Below are 19,180 nucleotides of genomic sequence, written 5' to 3'. Positions count from 1 at the left end.
TCTATTTTCTCTCAGTCACAAAACCTTGTTTCATTTTAGGAAGTATCTGTCACATGATAAAGTTTGCCATCCTCTAGTATCACTCAGCAGCATTCACTAAACAAAAAGAGAAATTATTAATATTTTAGGGTTCAAGGTAAAATCTTGACCTGGTTTTCCCTTTCCCTTAGATGAAAAATGATCCTAGTTAGCAGGGATTTATCTCTCATGGCAATACGTTTGGTACCATATTAGCTTGAATGAAATTGAGGCAACCCTGGGGATAATCTTAACTGGTTAGCAGATTCTTCGTATATGATAAGGAAGAGCTCACTCCCTTTTCAAAAAATGTCAGAAATTCAGCCTTTCCAGTTCCTTAAGGAGATCTAGCTAATGACAGAAGTTCTGTTTTTTTAATACTTTAATGCGGAATAAGGTGGACCAGGCTTGGTGTTCTCGGCACCATTTCTATTCATAATAATAGATATGAGCTATTGCCATCCCAACCACTCCCCAGCCATGTCATGAAAGCTAGCTTGGGAAACTCCAATAGATGGCCAAAGTTCAACAAAATCATTCAGATTGGCTCCATGTCCAATGATGAACAAATTCCTCACTTCTGACTTTAAAACAAAATAACTCATAGAAAGGACATACAATATGGCCCCAAAATCATTCCTGCCTTGGAAAAAGACTGTGAATGATATCCTTAGTGCACAAAATTCTGGTGCTGTCAGCATTAAATACAGTCAACCTCTGAGTTAAAATTTCCAAAGATTTATAATACTCTATGAAGAGAAAGGTTGTCTTATCTTAGTCCCAGTCAATCCTTATGCTGAAACAATATCTCAATAAGATCAGCTCTCAGTTCTGAGCTCCAACCTTACTTGGTCTCCCCTTATTTTTACACGGCTGGTGAGATCACATAGGGAATGATATGTAAAGTCCGCTTTCCCTGTGTAAGGAATGATATGCTTCCAATTCAGGGAGCACAATGACTGTTTAGATTGATTCCTCAGATGGAGATTTTGCATATGAGGGATGCTAAAAGAGAGGGCTTATATTCCCTACAGTTTAAAAGATTGAGAGGAGATCTCACTGAAACATACAAAATTATTTTGGGACTTGACAGAATGGGTGCAGAGATGATATTTCCTCTGATTTAGTCATCTGGATTCAGGAGTTGCTCTCAAAATAAGGGTCAACCATTAGGGTAGACGTGAGATTTTTTTCCAACCAGATGAGAGTAAACCTTTGGAATTCTGTGATTGGTGCAGGATCAGTCACAAGACTGCGAATGGAAAGTTTTTGAATATTAAGATAATCAAGGAATGCAGGGCCAGTATAAAATAGTGGAATTAAGGTAAAAGATCATTCGTAGCTTTATAGCAGGTGCAACAGGCTGAATGATTTAAATGAGAGGACATGGGATAGGAGAAAAGAAGAAAGACTATAGTAAAAGGGACCAATATAAGCAAGGGTTCTAGACAGTGATGTTTCATATATTTTTTTGTGATTGTTTCTTATATAATCCCATATTAAGCTAAAAGGCTTAACATCTTCAACAGAGTGTGCAGAGCAAAGTGTTAATCATGCAATGAAGGCAGATATTTAGTGGCTGAACTTTCAGCATTGATCCAAGTTAGGTTCTTCCTTATTTTTCAATAACATTCAGCCAGACAAGCCAGGAATGTTTCAAGTTCAAATTCCTAACTATTATAGGTTAGTTTTTATTAGTCTTGGCTGTAGTATAGGGGTTACAGGTATTCATACCTCAGAGCTAATTGAAATTCATTTTGTCCTTGCTCCTCATTTCTAGCTAGAAACTCCTTTCCAAAGTGTGTACATTATGTTAATACAGGACCATAATTCCACCAAAACAAGTTGTAAGAATGGAAGTGCATCTAGTACCATACCTACTGGAAATTTTCTTAGAATGTTTACATGGAGAAATCAAAGGAGAATAAGACATTAGACTAGAAATAGGCTGCCCTTGCCTTTGATCAAAAATTTAACATTTAAAATAACAAATGAGGACAAGTCATGTAATGTGTAATATGATGAAAATAACTTACATGTTTTGTATGTAAAGTTCTTCTTGATTGGTTCTGTAATAAAAAGTCTAAAGATGCGTCTCTCATGAATTTCACAGTAGTGATGGTGCAAATCACATGAATAGAGTCCTTCATCACTGAACTGAAGGTTAGAAATGGTCAGCGAGAAGTCACCGTCTTTGAATGCAGTATCTGATATATTCATTCTTTTCCTAATAAAGTGGGAACCATAAGATCGTTGTTCCCCAGAAGCATAGAGGTCAATCAGTCGGTCAGCCTGGTCATGCCACACACCTGGAGGTGATCTGTCCCAATGGACTACCTGTTGTTCTTCTTCACTGTGTTTCCCTGCCCAAATAGAGTTGTAATTTTCACAAGGCAGTACCACAGTAGTACCAAGTAATGCCACCAACACTATCTTCTCTCCATCCCAAAACTTCTTCACCTTTCTTGCTGTAAGCACAAAAAAAAATACTCAGATATGATGTTACATAGAGAATGCACATGGAGAGTTTGCATGAAATGTAGCTTTCACTTCAGTGCAGCTAAGGGTCTGGAAATAAAACAAGTAGAATGCTAAAGAAGGTGTATGGTATGCTTGCTTTCATCAGTCCGGCAATTGTGTAAGTCAAGAAAATATTCTGCAGCTCTATAGAATTTGGTTAGGCTTCAATTAGAATACTGTGTGCAGTTCTGATATCCCCACTATAAGAAGGATGAGGACATTTTCGAGAGGGTGTAGAAGAGATTTGCCAGGATTTAGGGCTATTAACTATAAGGAGAAATTGATCAAACTTGAGATTGTTTCCTCTGGAGCATCAAGGGCTAAGGGGAGGCCAAACAGAAGCTAATAAAATTATGAGAGACACGGATAGAATAGAGAGAATCTTTATCCCACAGTGGAAATATCAAATACTAGGAGGAGTAATGTTATGGTGTGAAAAGGAATAATGCTAAGGTGAGAGGAATGAAGTTTAAAGGAGCTATGTGAGGTGTTCCCCCACCCCCCTACAGAGCAGTAGGTGTCTGGAACTCACTGCCATGGTTGGTGGTGGAAACAGATGTAGGTGTGACATTTAAGAGTCTCTTAGGTAGGCATATGAATATTTAGAGAGCGGAGGGATATGGGTCATGTGCAGGCATAATGGATTAATTTAATTTGACATCATGTTTGGCTTAGACACTATGGAACGAAGGAAGTGTTCCTGTTCTATGCTAGTTAACGTTCTATTTATAGCAAGGGTATAAGGAAATAAATCAGTGTTCATTTCCGAAATGATCCACTGTCAACTTGATTCACATTTTCTTCATAGATTTCTGTCCTTTTTAAACACAGAAATCATGTAAACTTGCTGCAGTATAATTGTTTGCTTATTCTAATGGTGGATATGTGATTCCTTTGCTGTCAGAAAACATAAATATTGTGTGAATAACCTAATCAAGTTACTTAACATTTTAAAAAAGGGACATACTGTATAAATTTATAACGCTTAAAAATTAACTGAGTACTTAACAAATTATAATATTATATATTGCTAAATGCCTAAGCAGAGCAGATCAGAAGAAAAGACCAAATAAATATGTTTTTGCTTCAGGAATGTTAAAGATTAACTTTGTAGATGTTTAAGTCAGCCAAAGCTGTGCTGAATGCCCAAACTAAAATGTTGTTAGATATTGACATTAAATCAAGCTCAGAAGACCCTGTTGCTGTTTGCTTATAAGAAGAGGGGAAATACAGAAATACAGGTACCACAATATTTGATTTACTTGGGGTTTTCTAAGGCAAGAGACTTGATGCTGTTGCTCAGTGGTTAACATTTTGTAACTATTTCCTAAAGAGGGCAATTGATTAAAAAACATAAACAATGACAAATACAAAAACACAGAATGATAACACCTTATGCCTGAAACTTGCATGAACTTGAATTAAAATGCACCCAAGTAGTTACATGATTGTAAATTATATATCATCAGCAAATGAACAGTCACTCAATGCAACATATTTATATTGAGAATTCTGTTTAAGACAAGCTTCCTCCCATCTAACCCTTATCAAATGAACATATTATTATTCATTTTTCCTTCATATATCTAATTTCCTCTTGAACACCCATGCTCTTTGCCTGAATTCCAAACTTTAAAGTGAAGATATGTTTTATCCAGCGAGGAAATTTCTTCCTTATTTCTCACTGAACATATGTTGATCATCTTCTAATTAAAAATCCTAATTCTGAATTCATCCAAAAGAGGGAAGAAAATCAAGTGGGTTGGATTTTTCAAAATGTACGTTTTTTTTTAATATCAATAGGTAGAATTATTAACTTGGCTGCCTTCCAGCTTGATAGTTAATATTTACTCTTTTACACCATACTTTTGAAACAGAGTAGCTGGCATAACTCTTACACTACGGGCAATGAATCATCAAGCTGAAACGTTTTACTTCACAGTTTGGAGGAATAGGTAAGAGTGAATTAAGACGTTGGTGCTTGTGTTGTTCTGTGGAACATTGTGGGCCTGCTGTAATGTGTAGCAACACGTCTGGTTACCCTAGCAAATCCTTGGGTGCACTGGTTGTTAATGCAAATGACACATTTCACTACATGTTTCAATATACATGTGATAAATAAATAAATAAATCTGTATCACTCTCTTGTGAGTTATCTAAGTGTTCTGAGTAAACAATCAAATTATAGAGAGAGCTTGAGGTTTCCAGTTTTAATTTATTAAAATGAAAAAAATCCTCAAAGCCTACATCATAAATAATTTTACATTAATGAAATTGTGACAACAGTAAATGTTAAACATGTGGATGATTTAGATTTTCAATGATTTTGCTTGAGAGATTCTAATAACTTATCTCACTTGTTTATGGAATAAGCTGGTCAGTAGGACGATAGTGGTGAAAAAGGCTACAAGAGTATAGGCAAAAACTGGGAGATGATTGGTGGAAGAGATAAAGAGATAAAGGAGAAGGAACCTGATAAGAGAGGACAGTTAGATCAAGGAATAAAGGAAAGGAAGTGGAGAACCAAAAGGGCATGATGAGCAAGACCTGGTGGGGGGGGGGGCAGAGAAGGGGTGAGAAGGCCACCAGAATAAGGGAAAACAAAGGTGTGTGGAGGTGTGGAATAGAGAAGAATTGTTGCCAGAAGTCAGAGAAATCGATGTTCATGACATCAGATTGGAAACTACCAAGACAAAATATGAGATGTTGCTCCTCTAACCTTCGTTTGGCTTCATCATGGCAGTAGAGTAGATTGTTGAGAGAGAGGTAGTTATCATGACATTAAGCCACTAGGCTTCCTGTAGATCAGAACCTGGCTGCACAGTCGTGAGTGTATAGACAGTAGAGTACGGACTGAGCACACAGCCTTGTGGGGCACCCACTTCAGTATAGTTGTGGTGAAAGTGTTGCTGCCTATCCTTACTGATTGTGGTTTGTTAGTCAGGAAGTTAAGGATCCAATTGCAAAGGGAAGTATTGAGTCCCAGGGCTAGGAGTATGGAGATGAATTTGCTTGGAAGTATTTAAGGTAGAGCTATATTCAGTAAACAATAGTCTAACGTGAGTGCCTATACTGTCCAGATGCACCAGAGCCAAGTGTCTTCTGCCGTAGACCTGTTTTAGTCATAGGCAAATTGCAGTGGATCAAGGTTAGCTTGGTGCCTGGATCTAATGCACGCCATGACCAACCTCTCAAAATACCTCAGGACTATCATGAAAATATTAAAGTCCAAAAATATTCAGTTCTTAATCTCAAGTTTAAACCTTGGACTATCTAGACAGCAAAGATGCGTAGATTAGGACACTCTTTATCAACTACAGCTCAGAACTCAGTACTAACATCACCTCAAAACTAACCAATAAGCTTTAAGACCTTGGCCTCAATACCTCCTTGTGCAATTAGATCCTCAATTTCCTCAAGTCATTTCAGATTGGCAACATTTCCTCCACAATCTCCATTAGCACAGGTGCACCACAAAGCTGTGTGCTTAGTCCCCAGCTCTGCTCGCTTTATACTTATGACTGTGAGACTAAGCTCCTAACCCATATTTAAGATTGTTGATGACACCAGTATTGTAGGCTGAATCAAAGCTGGTGATGAATCTTCATATAGGCTATAAGACATAGGAGCAAAATTAGGCCATTTGGTTCGAGTCTGCTCCACCATTCAATCGTGGCCAATCCTTTTATCCCCTTCTCAACCCCATTCCTCGGCCTTCTCTCCATAACCTTTGATGGCATGTCCAATCAAGAACCTATCAATCTCTGCCTTAAATACACCCAAAGACCTGTCCTCCACAGCTACCTGTGGTAACAAATTCCACACCCTCTGGCTAAAGAAATTTCTCCACATCTCTGTTTGAAATGGATATCCCTCTGTCCAGAAGCTGTGGCCTCTTGTCCTAGACTCCCCCACCATGAGAAACATCTTTTCCACATCCACTCTGTCTAGGCCTTTGAAAGGTTTCAATGAGATCGCCCCCTCATCTTTCTAAGTTCCAGTGAGTACAGACCCAGAACAATCAAACGTTCCTCATATGATAACCCTTTCATTCCTGGAATCATCCTTGTGAACTGCCTCTAGACCTTCTCCAATGCCAGCACATCTTTTCTTAGATGAGAAGCCCAAAACTCTTCACAATACTCACAAAATCACACCAGGGCCTTATAAAGCCTCAGCATCACATCTCTGCTCTTGCATTATAGACTTCTTGAAATGAATTCTAACATTGCATTTGCCTTTCTTACCATTTACTCTACCTGCAAGTTAACCTTTAGGGTATTCTGCACAAGGACTCCCAAGTCCCTTTGTGTGTCAGGTTTTTGGATTTTCTCCCTGTTTAGAAAATAGTCTGCACATTTATTTCTACTATCAAAGTGCATGACCAGGCATTTTCCAACATTGTGTTTCATTTGCCACTTTCTTGCCCATTCTCTGAATCTGTCTAAGTCTTTCTGCAGTCTACCATTTTCCTCAATACCACCAATCTTCATATTATCTGCAAGCTTGGCAACAAAGCCATCTATTCCATCATCTAAATCTTTGATATACAGCATAAAGAGAAGCAGTCCCAACACCGACCCATGCAGAAAACCAGTAGACACTGACAGCCAACCAGACAAGGATCCTTTTATTCCAACTCACTGCCATCGACCAATCAGCCAATGCTCTAACCATTTTTGTAACTTTGTTGTAATACCATGGACTCTTAACTTGGTAAGCAGCCTCACGTGTGGTACCTTGTCAAAGGCCTTCTGAAAGTCCAAATGCACAACAACCACTGCATCCCTTTACTATAGACAATAGACAATAGGTGCAGAAGTAGACCATTCGGCCCCTCGTGTCTGCACCGCCATTCTGAGATTATGGCTGATCATTCACTATCAATACCCAGTCCCTGCCTTGTCCCCATATCCCTTGATTCCCCTATCCATCAGATATCTATCTAGCTCCTTCTTGAAAGCATCCAGAGAATTGGCCTCCACCGTCTTCCGAGGCAGTACATTCCACACCTCCACAACTCTCTGGGAGAAGAAGTTTTTCCTCAACTCTGTTTTAAATAACTGACCTCTTATTCTCAATCCATGCCCTCTGGTACTGGACTCTCCCTACATCTGCAACATATTTCCTGCCTCAATCCTATCAAATCCTTTAATTATCTTAAACGTTTCAATCAGATCCCCTCTCAATCTCCTCAATTCCAGCGTGTACAAGCCCAATCTCTCCAATCTCTCTGCGTAAGACAGCCCTGCCATCCCAGGAATCAACCTAGTGAATCTACGCTGCACTTCCTCAGTCGCCAGAATGTCCTTCGTTAAACCTGGAGACCAAAACTGTACACAATATTCCAGGTGTGGTCTCACCAGGGCCCTGTACAAATGCAAAAGGACATCCTTGCTCTTGTACTCAATTCCCCTTGTAACAAAGGCCAACATTCCATTTGCCCTCTTCACTGCCTGTTGCACTTGCTCATTCACCTTCATTGACTGGTGAACTAGGACTCCTAGGTCTCTTTGCATTTCTCCCTTACCTAACTCTACACCGTTCAGACAATACTCTGCCCTCTTGTTCCTGCTTCCAAAGTGGATAACTTCACATTTATTCACATTGAATGACATCTGCCAAGTATCTGCCCACTCACCCAGCCTATCCAAGACTCCCTGTATTCTCCTAACGTCCTCTTCACATGTCACACTGCCACCCAGTTTAGTATCATCAGAAAACTTGCTGATATAGTTTTCAATGCCCTCATCTAAATCATTGACATAAATCGTAAAGAGCTGTGGTCCCAATACAGAGCCCTGTGGTACCCCACTAGTCACCTCCAGCCAGTCCGAGAAACACCCATTCACTGCTACCCTTTGCTTTCTATCTGCCAACCAGTTTTCTATCCATGTTGAAACCCTGCCCCCAATGTCATGAGCTCTGATTTTACTCACCAATCTCCTATGTGGCACCTTATCGAATGCCTTCTGAAAATCTAGGTACACAACATCCACTGGCTTACCCTCGTCTAACATCCTTGTTACACCCTCAAAAAACTCCAACAGATTAGTCAAGCATGATTTGCCCTTGGTAAATCCATGCTGGCTCGGCCTAATCCTATTTCTGCCATCAAGATGTGCCACTATTTCGTCCTTAATAATGGACTCAAGTATCTTCCCCACGACTGACGTTAGGCTAACAGGGTGATAGTTCTCCGTTTTCTCCTTCCCTCCCTTCTTGAAAAGTGGGATAACATTAGCCACTCTCCAATCTTCAGGAACTGATCCTGAATCTAAGGAACATTGGAAAATGATTACCAATGCATCCGCAATTTCCTGAGCCACCTCTTTTAGAACCCTCGGATGCAGACCATCTGGACCCGGGGATTTATTAGCCTTCAGTCCTACCAGTCTACTCATCACAGTTTCTTTCCTAATGTCAATCTGTCTCAATTCCTCTGATATCTTATGACCTGGCCCATCCATACATCTGGGAGATTGCTTGTGTCCTCCCTGGTGAAGACAGATCTAAAGTACGCATTAAATTCTGTTGCCATTTCCTTGTTTCCCATAACAATTTCTCCCAATTCATTCTTCAAGGGGCCAACATTGTTCTTAACTATCTTCTTTCTCTTCACATAGCTAAAAAAGCTTTTGCTATCCCCTTTTATATTCCTGGCTAGACTGAGCTCATACCTGATTTTTTCTCTCTGTATTGCTTTTTTAGTTAAGATCTGCTGTTCCTTAAAACTTTCCCAATCATCTGTATTCCCACTCATCTTAGCCCTGTCATACTTCTTTTTCTTTAATGCTATACAATCTCTGACTTCCTTTGTCAACCACTGTGGCCCCTTCCCCTTCTTTGAATCCTTCCTTCTCATTGGAATGAACTGCTTTTGCATCTTTAGTATTATCCCCAAGAATATCTGCCACTGCTGATCCACTGTCTTTCCTGCCAGGGCATCCGCCCATTTCACTTTGGCCAGCTCTTCCCTCATGGCTCTGTAGTCTCCTTTATTTAATTGCAACACTGACACCTCTGATCTGCCCTTATCCCTCTCAAATTGTAGATAAAAACTTATCATGTTATGATCACTACTTCCTAATGGCTCCTTTACTTCAAGATCACTTATCAATTCCTGTTCATTACACATCACCAAGTCCAAAATAGCCTCGTTCCTGGTTGGATCAAGCACAAGCTGTTCCAAAAATACATCCCTTAGACACTCCACAAACTCCCTATCCTGGGGTCCAGCACCTACCTGATTCTCCCAGTTCACCTGCATGTTGAAATCTCCCATAACGACTTCATTACCTTTAGCACATGCCAATGTTAACTCCCTAATCAACTTGTACCCAATATCCACGCTACTGTTTCGGGGCCTGTACACAACACCCATTAGGGTCTTTTTACCCTTACTGTTCCTCAGCTCAATCCACACAGACTCTACTTCCCCTGTTCCCAAGTCACCTCTTGCTAAGGACTGAATCTCATTCCTCACCAACAGGGCCACCCCACCCCCTCTTCCCATATTTCTGTCTCTACGATAGCACGTATACCCTGGTACACTCAATTCCCAGGACTGATCCCCTTGCAGCCATGTCTCCGTTATCCCAACAATATTGTAGTTCCCCATTTTCATCTGAGCTTCAAGCTCATCTGTCTTATTTCAGACACTACGCGCATTCAAGTATAGAATTCTGAGCCCATTCCTCCTCTCTTTGCTTAAAACACTGTCTACTGTACCTAACCCAGCTCCTTGAACTTCCATCGGGCTAATTGCACCCTGAATTTTGATGACCTTCTCAAGATCACCCAAACCTTCTACACATTTAACCACATGCTCCTTCTGACCAACCCTCTGGATCTGGATCCCTGCCCCCTGCACATCTAGTTTAAACCCCCCTGAGCAGCACTGGCAAACACTCCTGCAAGAATGCTAGTACCCCTCCGGTTCAGATGTAGACCGTCCCTTCGAAACAGGTCCCAATGTCCCTGGAACAAAGACCAATTATCCAAAAACCTGAACCCTTCCTTCCTGCACCATGCTCTCAGCCTCGTATTAATGTGCATAATCATTCTATTCTTCGCCTCACTCGCACGTGGCACAGGTAGCAATCCCGAGATTGTCACCCTGGAGGTCCTGCCTTTCAGCTTCACTCCTAACTCCCTGAACTCTCTAAGCAGGACCCCCTCACTCACCTTACCTACATCGTTGGTCCCTACATGGACCACTACATCTGGGTTCATGCCCTCATTCTCAAGAATAGCCTGCACCCGATCTGTACTACCTTACATGTAATCTCCACAAAAGATTCCCAACAGGTTCATCAGGCAAGATTTTTCCTTAAGGAAACCATGCTGACTTTGTCCTATCCTGTTGTCCTGTGTCACCAAGTACTCCACAATCTCATCCTTAGCAATTGACTCCAACATCTTCCCAACCACTGAGGTTAGGCTAACTGGTCTTTAATTTCCTTTCTGCTGACTTCCTCCTCCCTTAAAGAGTGGAGTGGCATTTGCAATTTTCCAGTCCTCTGGCACGATGCCAGAATCCAATGATTTTTGAAAGATGATTTGCTAATATCTAGACACTCTCTAATGCTACCTCTTTCAGAACCCTAGGGTGCAGTTCATCTGATCCGGGTGACTTCTGTACCCTCTTTGAGCACCTTCTCCCTTGTAATCCTAACTGCACTCACTTCTCTTCCTTCACACACTACAACATCTGGCACACTGCTCGTGTCTTCCACAATGGAGACTGACACAAAATACTCATTTAGTTCATTTGCCATCTCCTTGTGGCCCATTATTATTTCTCCAGCCTCATTTTCTAGTGGTCCTATATTTACTCTCATCTCTTTTATTTTATTTATTTATTTTTTTTACATACTTGAAGCAGCTTTTACTATCCACTTTGATACTGTTTGCTAGCTTGCTTTCATACTTTATCTTTTCCCTTCTAATGATTCTTTTAGTTACTCTCTGCAGGTTTTTAAAAGCTTTCCAATCCTCTATCTTCCCAATAACTTTTGCTTTGTTGTATGCCCTCTCTTTTGCTTTAACATTAACTTTGACTTCCCTGTCAGCCACGGTTGTATTATTTTGCCATTTAGGATTCCTTCGTTTTTAGAATACATCTGTCCTGCACCTTCCTCATTTTTCTCAGAAACTCATGCCATTGCTGCTCTGCTGTCTTCTCTGCCAACAGCTCCTTCCAATTTACTTTGGCCAACCAACTCCTCTCTCATACCACTGTAATTTCCTTTACTCCACAGAAATACTGCTACATTAGACTTTACTTTCTCCCTGTCAAATTTCAAGTTGAACTCAATCGTATTGTGATCGCTGGCTTCTAAAGGCTCTTTTACCTTCAGCTCCCTAATCGCCTCCGGTTCATTACATTACACCCAATCCAGTATAACTAATACCCCAGTAGGCTCAACAACAAACTGCTTTAAAAAGCCATCTCGTAGACTCAACAAACTCACTCTCTTGAGATCCATTACCAACCTGATATTCCCATCTCCCATGACTATCATAACATTGCCTTTTTGACGCGCCTTTTCTATTTCCTGCTGTAATCTGTGGCCCACATCCCAGCTACTGTTGGGAGGCCTGCATGTAACTGCCATCAGGATCCTGTTACCTTTGCAGTTTCTTAACTCAACCCACAAGGATTCAAAGTATTCTGATCATATGTCACATCTTTCTAATGATCTGATGCCATTCTTTATCAGCAGAACCACACCACCCCCTCTGCCTACCTTTCTATCCCTCCAACACGTGTAACCTTGGACATTCAGCTCCCAACTACAACCAATCTTCAGCTATGATTCAGTGATGGCCATAACATCATATCTGACAATCTGTAATAGTGCAATAAGATCATCCACCTCATTTCTTATACTCTGTGCATTGAGATATAACACTGTGAGTGCTGTATTTGCTACTCTTTTTGATTTTGCATCCCTAATGCACTAATACTTACCCTGCTGGCTGCAATTTTGTCCTATCATCTGCCTGCCCTTCCTGACAGTCTGACTGCATGCTATCTTTGCTTTTTTTACCATCCATCCTATCTTGAGTCCCTTCATTCTGGTTCCCACCGTCCTGCCAAATTAGTTTAAGCCCTCCCCAACAGCTCTAAAAAAAAACCTGCCCGCAAGAATATTGATCCCCTTTGGGTTCAGGTGCAACCCATTCCTTTTGTACAGGTCATACCTCCCCCAGAAGAGATCCCATGACCCAAGACCTCAAAGCCCTGCCCACTGCACCAGCTTCTCAGCCACGCATTTATCTGCCAAATCATCTTGCTTCTATCCTCACTAGCACATGGCACAGGTAGCAACATAGGAGTAAATTTGAAAATTTGGCTGCATGGTGCCAGAACAACAATCTCTTAATGTCAGCAAGACCAAGGAGCTGATATTGACTTCAGGAGGAGGAAATTGGAGGTCTATAAGCCAGTTCTCATCAGGGGATCAGAGGGGGTCACCAATTTTAAATTCCTCCGTGTTATCATTTCAAAGGATCTGTCCTAGGCCCAGCATGCGTGCCATTATGAAGAAACCTCTACTGCCTTAGAAGTTTGCAAAGATTTAGCATGATATAGAAAACTTTAACAAACAGCTGTAGATGTGTGGTGGAGAGTATATTGATTGGTGTGGACACACCACTGTCCTTGAATGGAGAAACCTGCAAAAAGTACATTACAGCAAAAGCCCTCCCCACCATTGAGCACATCTTCACAGACTGCTGTCACAGGAAAGCAGCATCCATTATCAAGGACCCCCACCACTTAGGTCATGCTCTCTTCTTTCTGCTGCCATCAAGCAGGTACAAAAGCCTCAGGACCCACACCACTAGGTTCAGAAACAGTTATTACCCCTTAACCATCAGGCTCTCGAACCAAAGGAAATAACTTCATTTTCCCAATCAATGAAATGTTCCCGCAACCTATGGACTTGCTTTCAAGGACTCTTCATATTCTCAATATTTATTACTTAGTTATTTGTTACTATTTTTTTGTATTTGCACAGTTTGTTGTCTTTTGCATATTGGTTGTTTGTTCTTCCTGATAGGTGCGGTCTTTAATTGATTCTATTGTGTTTCTTGAATACCTGGAAGAAAACAAATCTCAGGATTGTATATGGTGACATATATTTATTTTGATAATAAATTTACCCTGAACTTTGAATTTCAAGGTTGGAAGCAATCCTTTCAATATAGGCAGTTTTCTGCCTATAATATGTTATATAAAATTGAAACCAAAGAGAAGCAGTTCCATTTAAATAGAGACGTTGTTGAAAGAAAGTGAGTAGTTACGACATGGAAGAAAGCCAATTGGCACAGCGTTTATACCAGTTCTGATAAGTATCAACTTCTGGGTCCCCTCTACACAGACCTGCAGACTTTCCTTTCAATTTTTTGTCAAGCTATCTTTCACATACTACAATTGACTGTGCTTTCACTGTTATCCTGAGAAATGCATTCAGATCATGACCACTTCCAGTGTAAAGAATATCTTTTCTTTACAGTAAGTCACTTTGATTTCTTCCACCAAAAAGCTTTGTTCTATGTTCACTAGATCTTGATCCCTCTGCAGATGGAAAAACTTTCTTTGTGTCTACTCAAACACATCTCCACCCAGCTACTTCAGTCAATCCCCATAGGTATAATCTAGAGATTCCCAATCTTTCTTATGCCATGGACCAAAACCATTAAACAAAGGGTCTACAGACCCCAGGTTGGGAACCCCTGTATATAGTCCCTCATTCTTGAAATCAATTTGGTAAATATGTTCCACACTTTCTCAGTCTTTATATTTTCCCCAAAGTGTGATGCCATACCTAGACATTCTCTGAACATAGTTGAATCATTATTTTTATATGTTCATCATGACTTATTTGCTCTTGTACTCAATGAAAATTTTAAAAATCTGCATATTTTAGAAATCTGACATAAAAATAGAAACACAGACTCAGTAGGTCAAGTGGTATTTATAGAAAGAAAAATTATCAATATATCAGGCTGAGACCCTTTGTTTGATGAAGTGCCTATAGGAGGTGGTCAGTAACATAAGAAATGAGTGAAGCAACAGGACATCAATGCTATTTCTCATGCCTCAGTATTAAATTTCATCTGCCACCAATCTGCCAATTCCATCAACTTGTGTTTATTGCCTTGATGTTCAATAACATCCTCATCATCTCTAAATTTGGCAACTGTGCCTTGTACATTCACATCCAGCTTACTAATATATTGTTTTAAAAAGCAGCAATCCTTGTATTGACCACTACTACTGTTTTGGTATTGTTTTTGTTAGCTTATTTTCTATCCATGTTGCTCTGGATGAAGTGGAAAGGGGGATGATGAATTGTGTTTGTGTCAAAAAGTTGAAGTGAGCAGATTTACTTTGCTCAAGATCACAGGCCACTGTGCCAAGGCCAGAAAGCACTTCAAAGATGAATTTTTTTTTAATCCGATTTCAAAAGCAAAATCCAAGGATAAAACTGATAGTAAGTGAGCATATATTAGAGAAGCATCATCATATTTAATGCTTTGAATAGAAAAGTTAGAAATGTGTTGATAATTAGATAAAACTTAGGTTATGAAGCGCTTTTTTCCCTGAAGAGAGGTGTTGATAGCTGATTTAAAAACATGAGGGATGGGAGAACAACAGTTGAGGATGAAGAACTAACAGTAACAAAAGTGTTGGCATGAAGATAAGTTGTTTGGTCAACATGGGAATGTGAATTGGAGATGTTTCTTCTAAATAAGTTGAGATCAGAGAACAATGAGGAGGAGACAGGAGTTTGGAGAGGAAAAATGATTTCAGGACTAGGCTGTTAGCATGGAGAGATATGGCCCAATGGCCAAGAACAAAGAATCAAAGGGAACTGAACCATCTACCTTAGCCTTAGTGACAAAAACTCTCCGAAACTCTTCACAATTATTGCAGGAAATGAGGGTAGAGATTTCATTGTTGATTAAATATCATCAATGTTTATGTTAAAACACATTTCAAGTGGAACACCCAACAGAACTTTAAGAGGTTCTCTTAAAGAGACATAAATATTTTGGTAAAACACATTTATAGGAATCAATATCATGCTCCTTCTACTTACAATAATTCTCTATGTACGCTAATAACTAATTTGGCTTCAGTCTGATCAGATCACATGTATGCAAAATAACAAAGAGAAAATTGGCATTTTCTAGCTATACTTCACAGCTGTGAATTGTTCATTAACTTTGTGTAAAATAAATACCTAATGGAAGAAACTGGGTAGTGTTGCAATTCTAATATGCAATTCAATAGCCCATAACAGTTTGACTAGTTGCATTAACATTCATATTCACACTTCATCATGACTGCAGCTGCCAGCAAGTGCCAAAAACACCGCTAACAATATTAATGCACATTCACATAGGGGTCCAGGAAGCCATTCTGATCCATCATAAAGTACCAATGATCAGTAATGAGTAAGCACCAGAAACAAAGCATGGTGACATTTCTCAAAAATTTCAGAAAGCTCAGACATATGGTAAAGGTCAATTAAGACTTCACTCAACAACTACACCACTGACTCAAAATGTTTACTGTTATATATATACACACACACACATCAATCTTCTAGCACCCATCTCTACCAATCAAAATTCCCCACCTAATATTAATATGCCTCATCACACCACCACACATTTATCATTGCTTCATCAAACACACCCTATGTATCACAATTTACACACACACCCAGCTATTTAACTATGGCAGGCACAATGAAGCTCAAAGTTCAAAAAAATTTATTATCAAAGAACATATATATCATCATGTACAACCCTGAGATTCACCTTCTTGCAGGAAAGCTCAATAAATCCATAGAATAATAGCCAAAACAGAATCAATAAAAGACCACACCAATTTGGGCATTCAACTAGCATGCAAAAGACAAGAAACTGCAAACATAAGAAGAAAGAAATAATAATAATAAATATATAAACAAATATTAAGAACATGAGATGGGTAGTCCTAGAAAATGAGTCCATAGAACATTTGAGAACATTTCAGTAACGGGCAAGTGAAGTTGAGTGATTTTATGCCCTTCGGTTCGAGAGCCTGATGGCAACTGTTGCTGAACCTGGTGGTGTGAGTTCTGAGTCTCCTGTACCTTCTTCCTGATGGCAGCAGTGAGAAGAGAGCACGTCTTGGGTGATGGGGGTCCCTGGTGATGGATGCAGCTCTCATGCGACAGCATTTCATATAGATATATTCAATAGTGTGTTTAAGGAAATGGGGTTTTAAACGCCCTATACCACCTATTTTGCTGGCAAACGTGCAGTCTCTGGTGAATAAAACTGATGATCTCAGAGCCAGGGTTCTGAATCAGAGGGACATTAGGATCGTGTGTGTCCTTTGTTTCACGGAATCCTGCACCCAGGATATGCGCTTTTCTCACTGTTACCATCAGGAAGGAGGTACAGAAGCCTGAAGACACACACTCAGAGATTCAGGAACAGCTTCTTCCCCTCTGCCATCTGATTCCTAAATGGATATTACTTTTTAAAAAATATACAGTATATCTGTCTTTGCACATTAAAAAAAATCTATTCATTACAAGTAATTGATTTACTTGTTTATTTATTATGTTTTATTTTATTTATTATTACTTTTTCTCTCTCTGCTGGATTATGTATTGCATTGAACTGCTGCTGCTAAGTTGACAAATTTCACATCACATGCCGGAGATAATAAATCTGATTCTGAATCTGGTGCGGAGGGCTTTACCCGTGAGGGACTGTGCCACATTGACTACTTTTTGTAGGATTTTCAGTTCAAAGGCATTGGTGTTTCCATACAAGGCTGTGATGCAGCCAGTCAATATACTCTCAATTATTGCATAATGAAACCATTTGCTTTTCTAACAGATTGACAACCAGTTATCAATTGCTAGTGATTTGAAATCTGAGGATTTCATAAAACAGATATTGACAATTTATGATTACCTGTAAATGGGAGGAGCAGTCCTGAGTCATGCTTGATGCCATCAAACCACAAGACTTTTGGAACACAATGAATTTACTTCAAATAGCTAATTTTTATGTTCAGTAAAATATAAAGTTTAAACTCCGTCATTTAAACTTTTTAAAACTAGGCTATTACAGCTCAAAGCTTTCTGGATTTCAGAGTTCCTTTCTGGTGCTGTTCTGTAAGGGGTCTCTGTATGTCCTCCCCATGGAATGAGTAGGTTTTCTCCAGGTTCTTTGGTTTCTTCCAACAGTCCAAAGATGAATGGGTATGTTAATTGGTCACTATAAATTGTCACATGATTAGATTAGGGTTAATCAGGTTTGTCAGCGATTGCTAGGGCAGAGTGGCTCGAAGGGCCAGTAGGGCCTACTCTACACTGTATTGTTAAATAAATAAACAATCAAACAAACATACTTTCTTTCTGGTGGATTTGCTTCGCCTAAAAGTCACTACACTGTGGAATAGTTACCAGGGGTAGTGCATGATAATGGGATCAAGAAACAATTAGATACATTTCAAGAAAGGACTTGAAAGAGGTAGTTTTGAGAAAAAAGGGAGAAGGTGAGCAGGTAGTATTGGATGGGAATAAGATCGGTTGGTGGCATTGATATCCAAAATGGATGGCGTGGTTGGCCATAACTACCTTTTCCTGCTTTGATGTGCCAGAGAATTCAACTAGCCAAAAATCTAAGGGGATTTTATAAAATCAAAAACAATGGCAGGTCTACTTGCAAATTAAGTTTGTATCTGGTCTACTCCTGAGCACGGACTGAAAAACAACTTGTTACCAGCCCAAGTTAGTCAAATGAAGATTTTCTAGCTTTTGCACTGGGAAGTCTGCCCACTGAAACTGGCACAGATATAGACATGAGTGAATGAAGTATAGAAACTAAAATGAATGAAGACTAGTAAAAGGTAAATAGATTTAAAATTTATTTATTTATTTAGGTTGGTTGCAGTATTTGTAAGTATTTAAAATTAACTTGGTGCTTCTGATCTTTTAAATCTGCTAAACATTTTAACTTAATAGACTGTTATTTTATAGCAGATACCCAGTAATTTTGAAAGTTTGTGAATCTAAATGTCATAAATCTGTTATATTTGAAACTCTATTTAATTTCCTTATTCTAGATTTTTCTAGCACTTAAAAGAGACTGCTTCCATCTAATCTGACCTACTCCTTCGTCATCACATTTTATCTGCTTTGCTTAAATAAAACAGGCCCGGAAGGAAAACAGAACACTGTAAACATTATATCAATGCCAGTTTTTAATTTTGCCACCTCATACCAGTTCAAACTTAGACTTACCTGATTTGGTGATGTTAAGTTGAATTTTGAGAGTTTCATAAAGGTGGCAGTAATGATGGTGGAGATTACAAGAGTAAATTCCTTGGTCATTTGTCCTAACATCTATAAAAGCAGGAAAATAAATGGGGTGAGAAATCTTATTTGGAAATATTTGGTAGATATAGGGCTGCTAAAGAAATTAAAACACTGCTCATCAAACATTAGTTGCTTCCGTTCTCAATTTCAACATTGAGTATCAAAGAATTGAAGAGTGAATCCTATCAGTAAGACAATTCTCTCTAAAGTAGTTTTACATGACATCTTCAAACTTTACA

The 19,180-nt window shown here is 39.4% G+C and overlaps 1 protein-coding gene across 6 annotated transcripts in view; it reads right to left on the bottom strand.

The window, feature by feature from the left end:
- The window catches only part of LOC132382158 (matrix remodeling-associated protein 8-like), a 64,244-nt gene that overhangs the window by 24,355 nt on the left and 20,709 nt on the right, over nt 1-19,180 (bottom strand). For all 6 annotated transcript variants that reach the window (XM_059952075.1, XM_059952077.1, XM_059952071.1 and 3 more), the window contains 2 exons: nt 18,867-18,968; nt 2,055-2,486 (listed from right to left, as the gene is read on the bottom strand). In XM_059952075.1, the coding sequence (XP_059808058.1) occupies nt 2,055-2,486; nt 18,867-18,968 (534 nt within the window). The remainder of the gene's footprint in view (nt 1-2,054; nt 2,487-18,866; nt 18,969-19,180) is intronic.

Source organism: Hypanus sabinus, chromosome 27, assembly GCF_030144855.1.
Source record: "Hypanus sabinus isolate sHypSab1 chromosome 27, sHypSab1.hap1, whole genome shotgun sequence".
NCBI classification, from domain to species: domain Eukaryota; kingdom Metazoa; phylum Chordata; class Chondrichthyes; order Myliobatiformes; family Dasyatidae; genus Hypanus; species Hypanus sabinus.
Note: the sequence above shows the minus strand (reverse complement) of the source record. Positions and strands in the feature narration are given on the sequence as shown.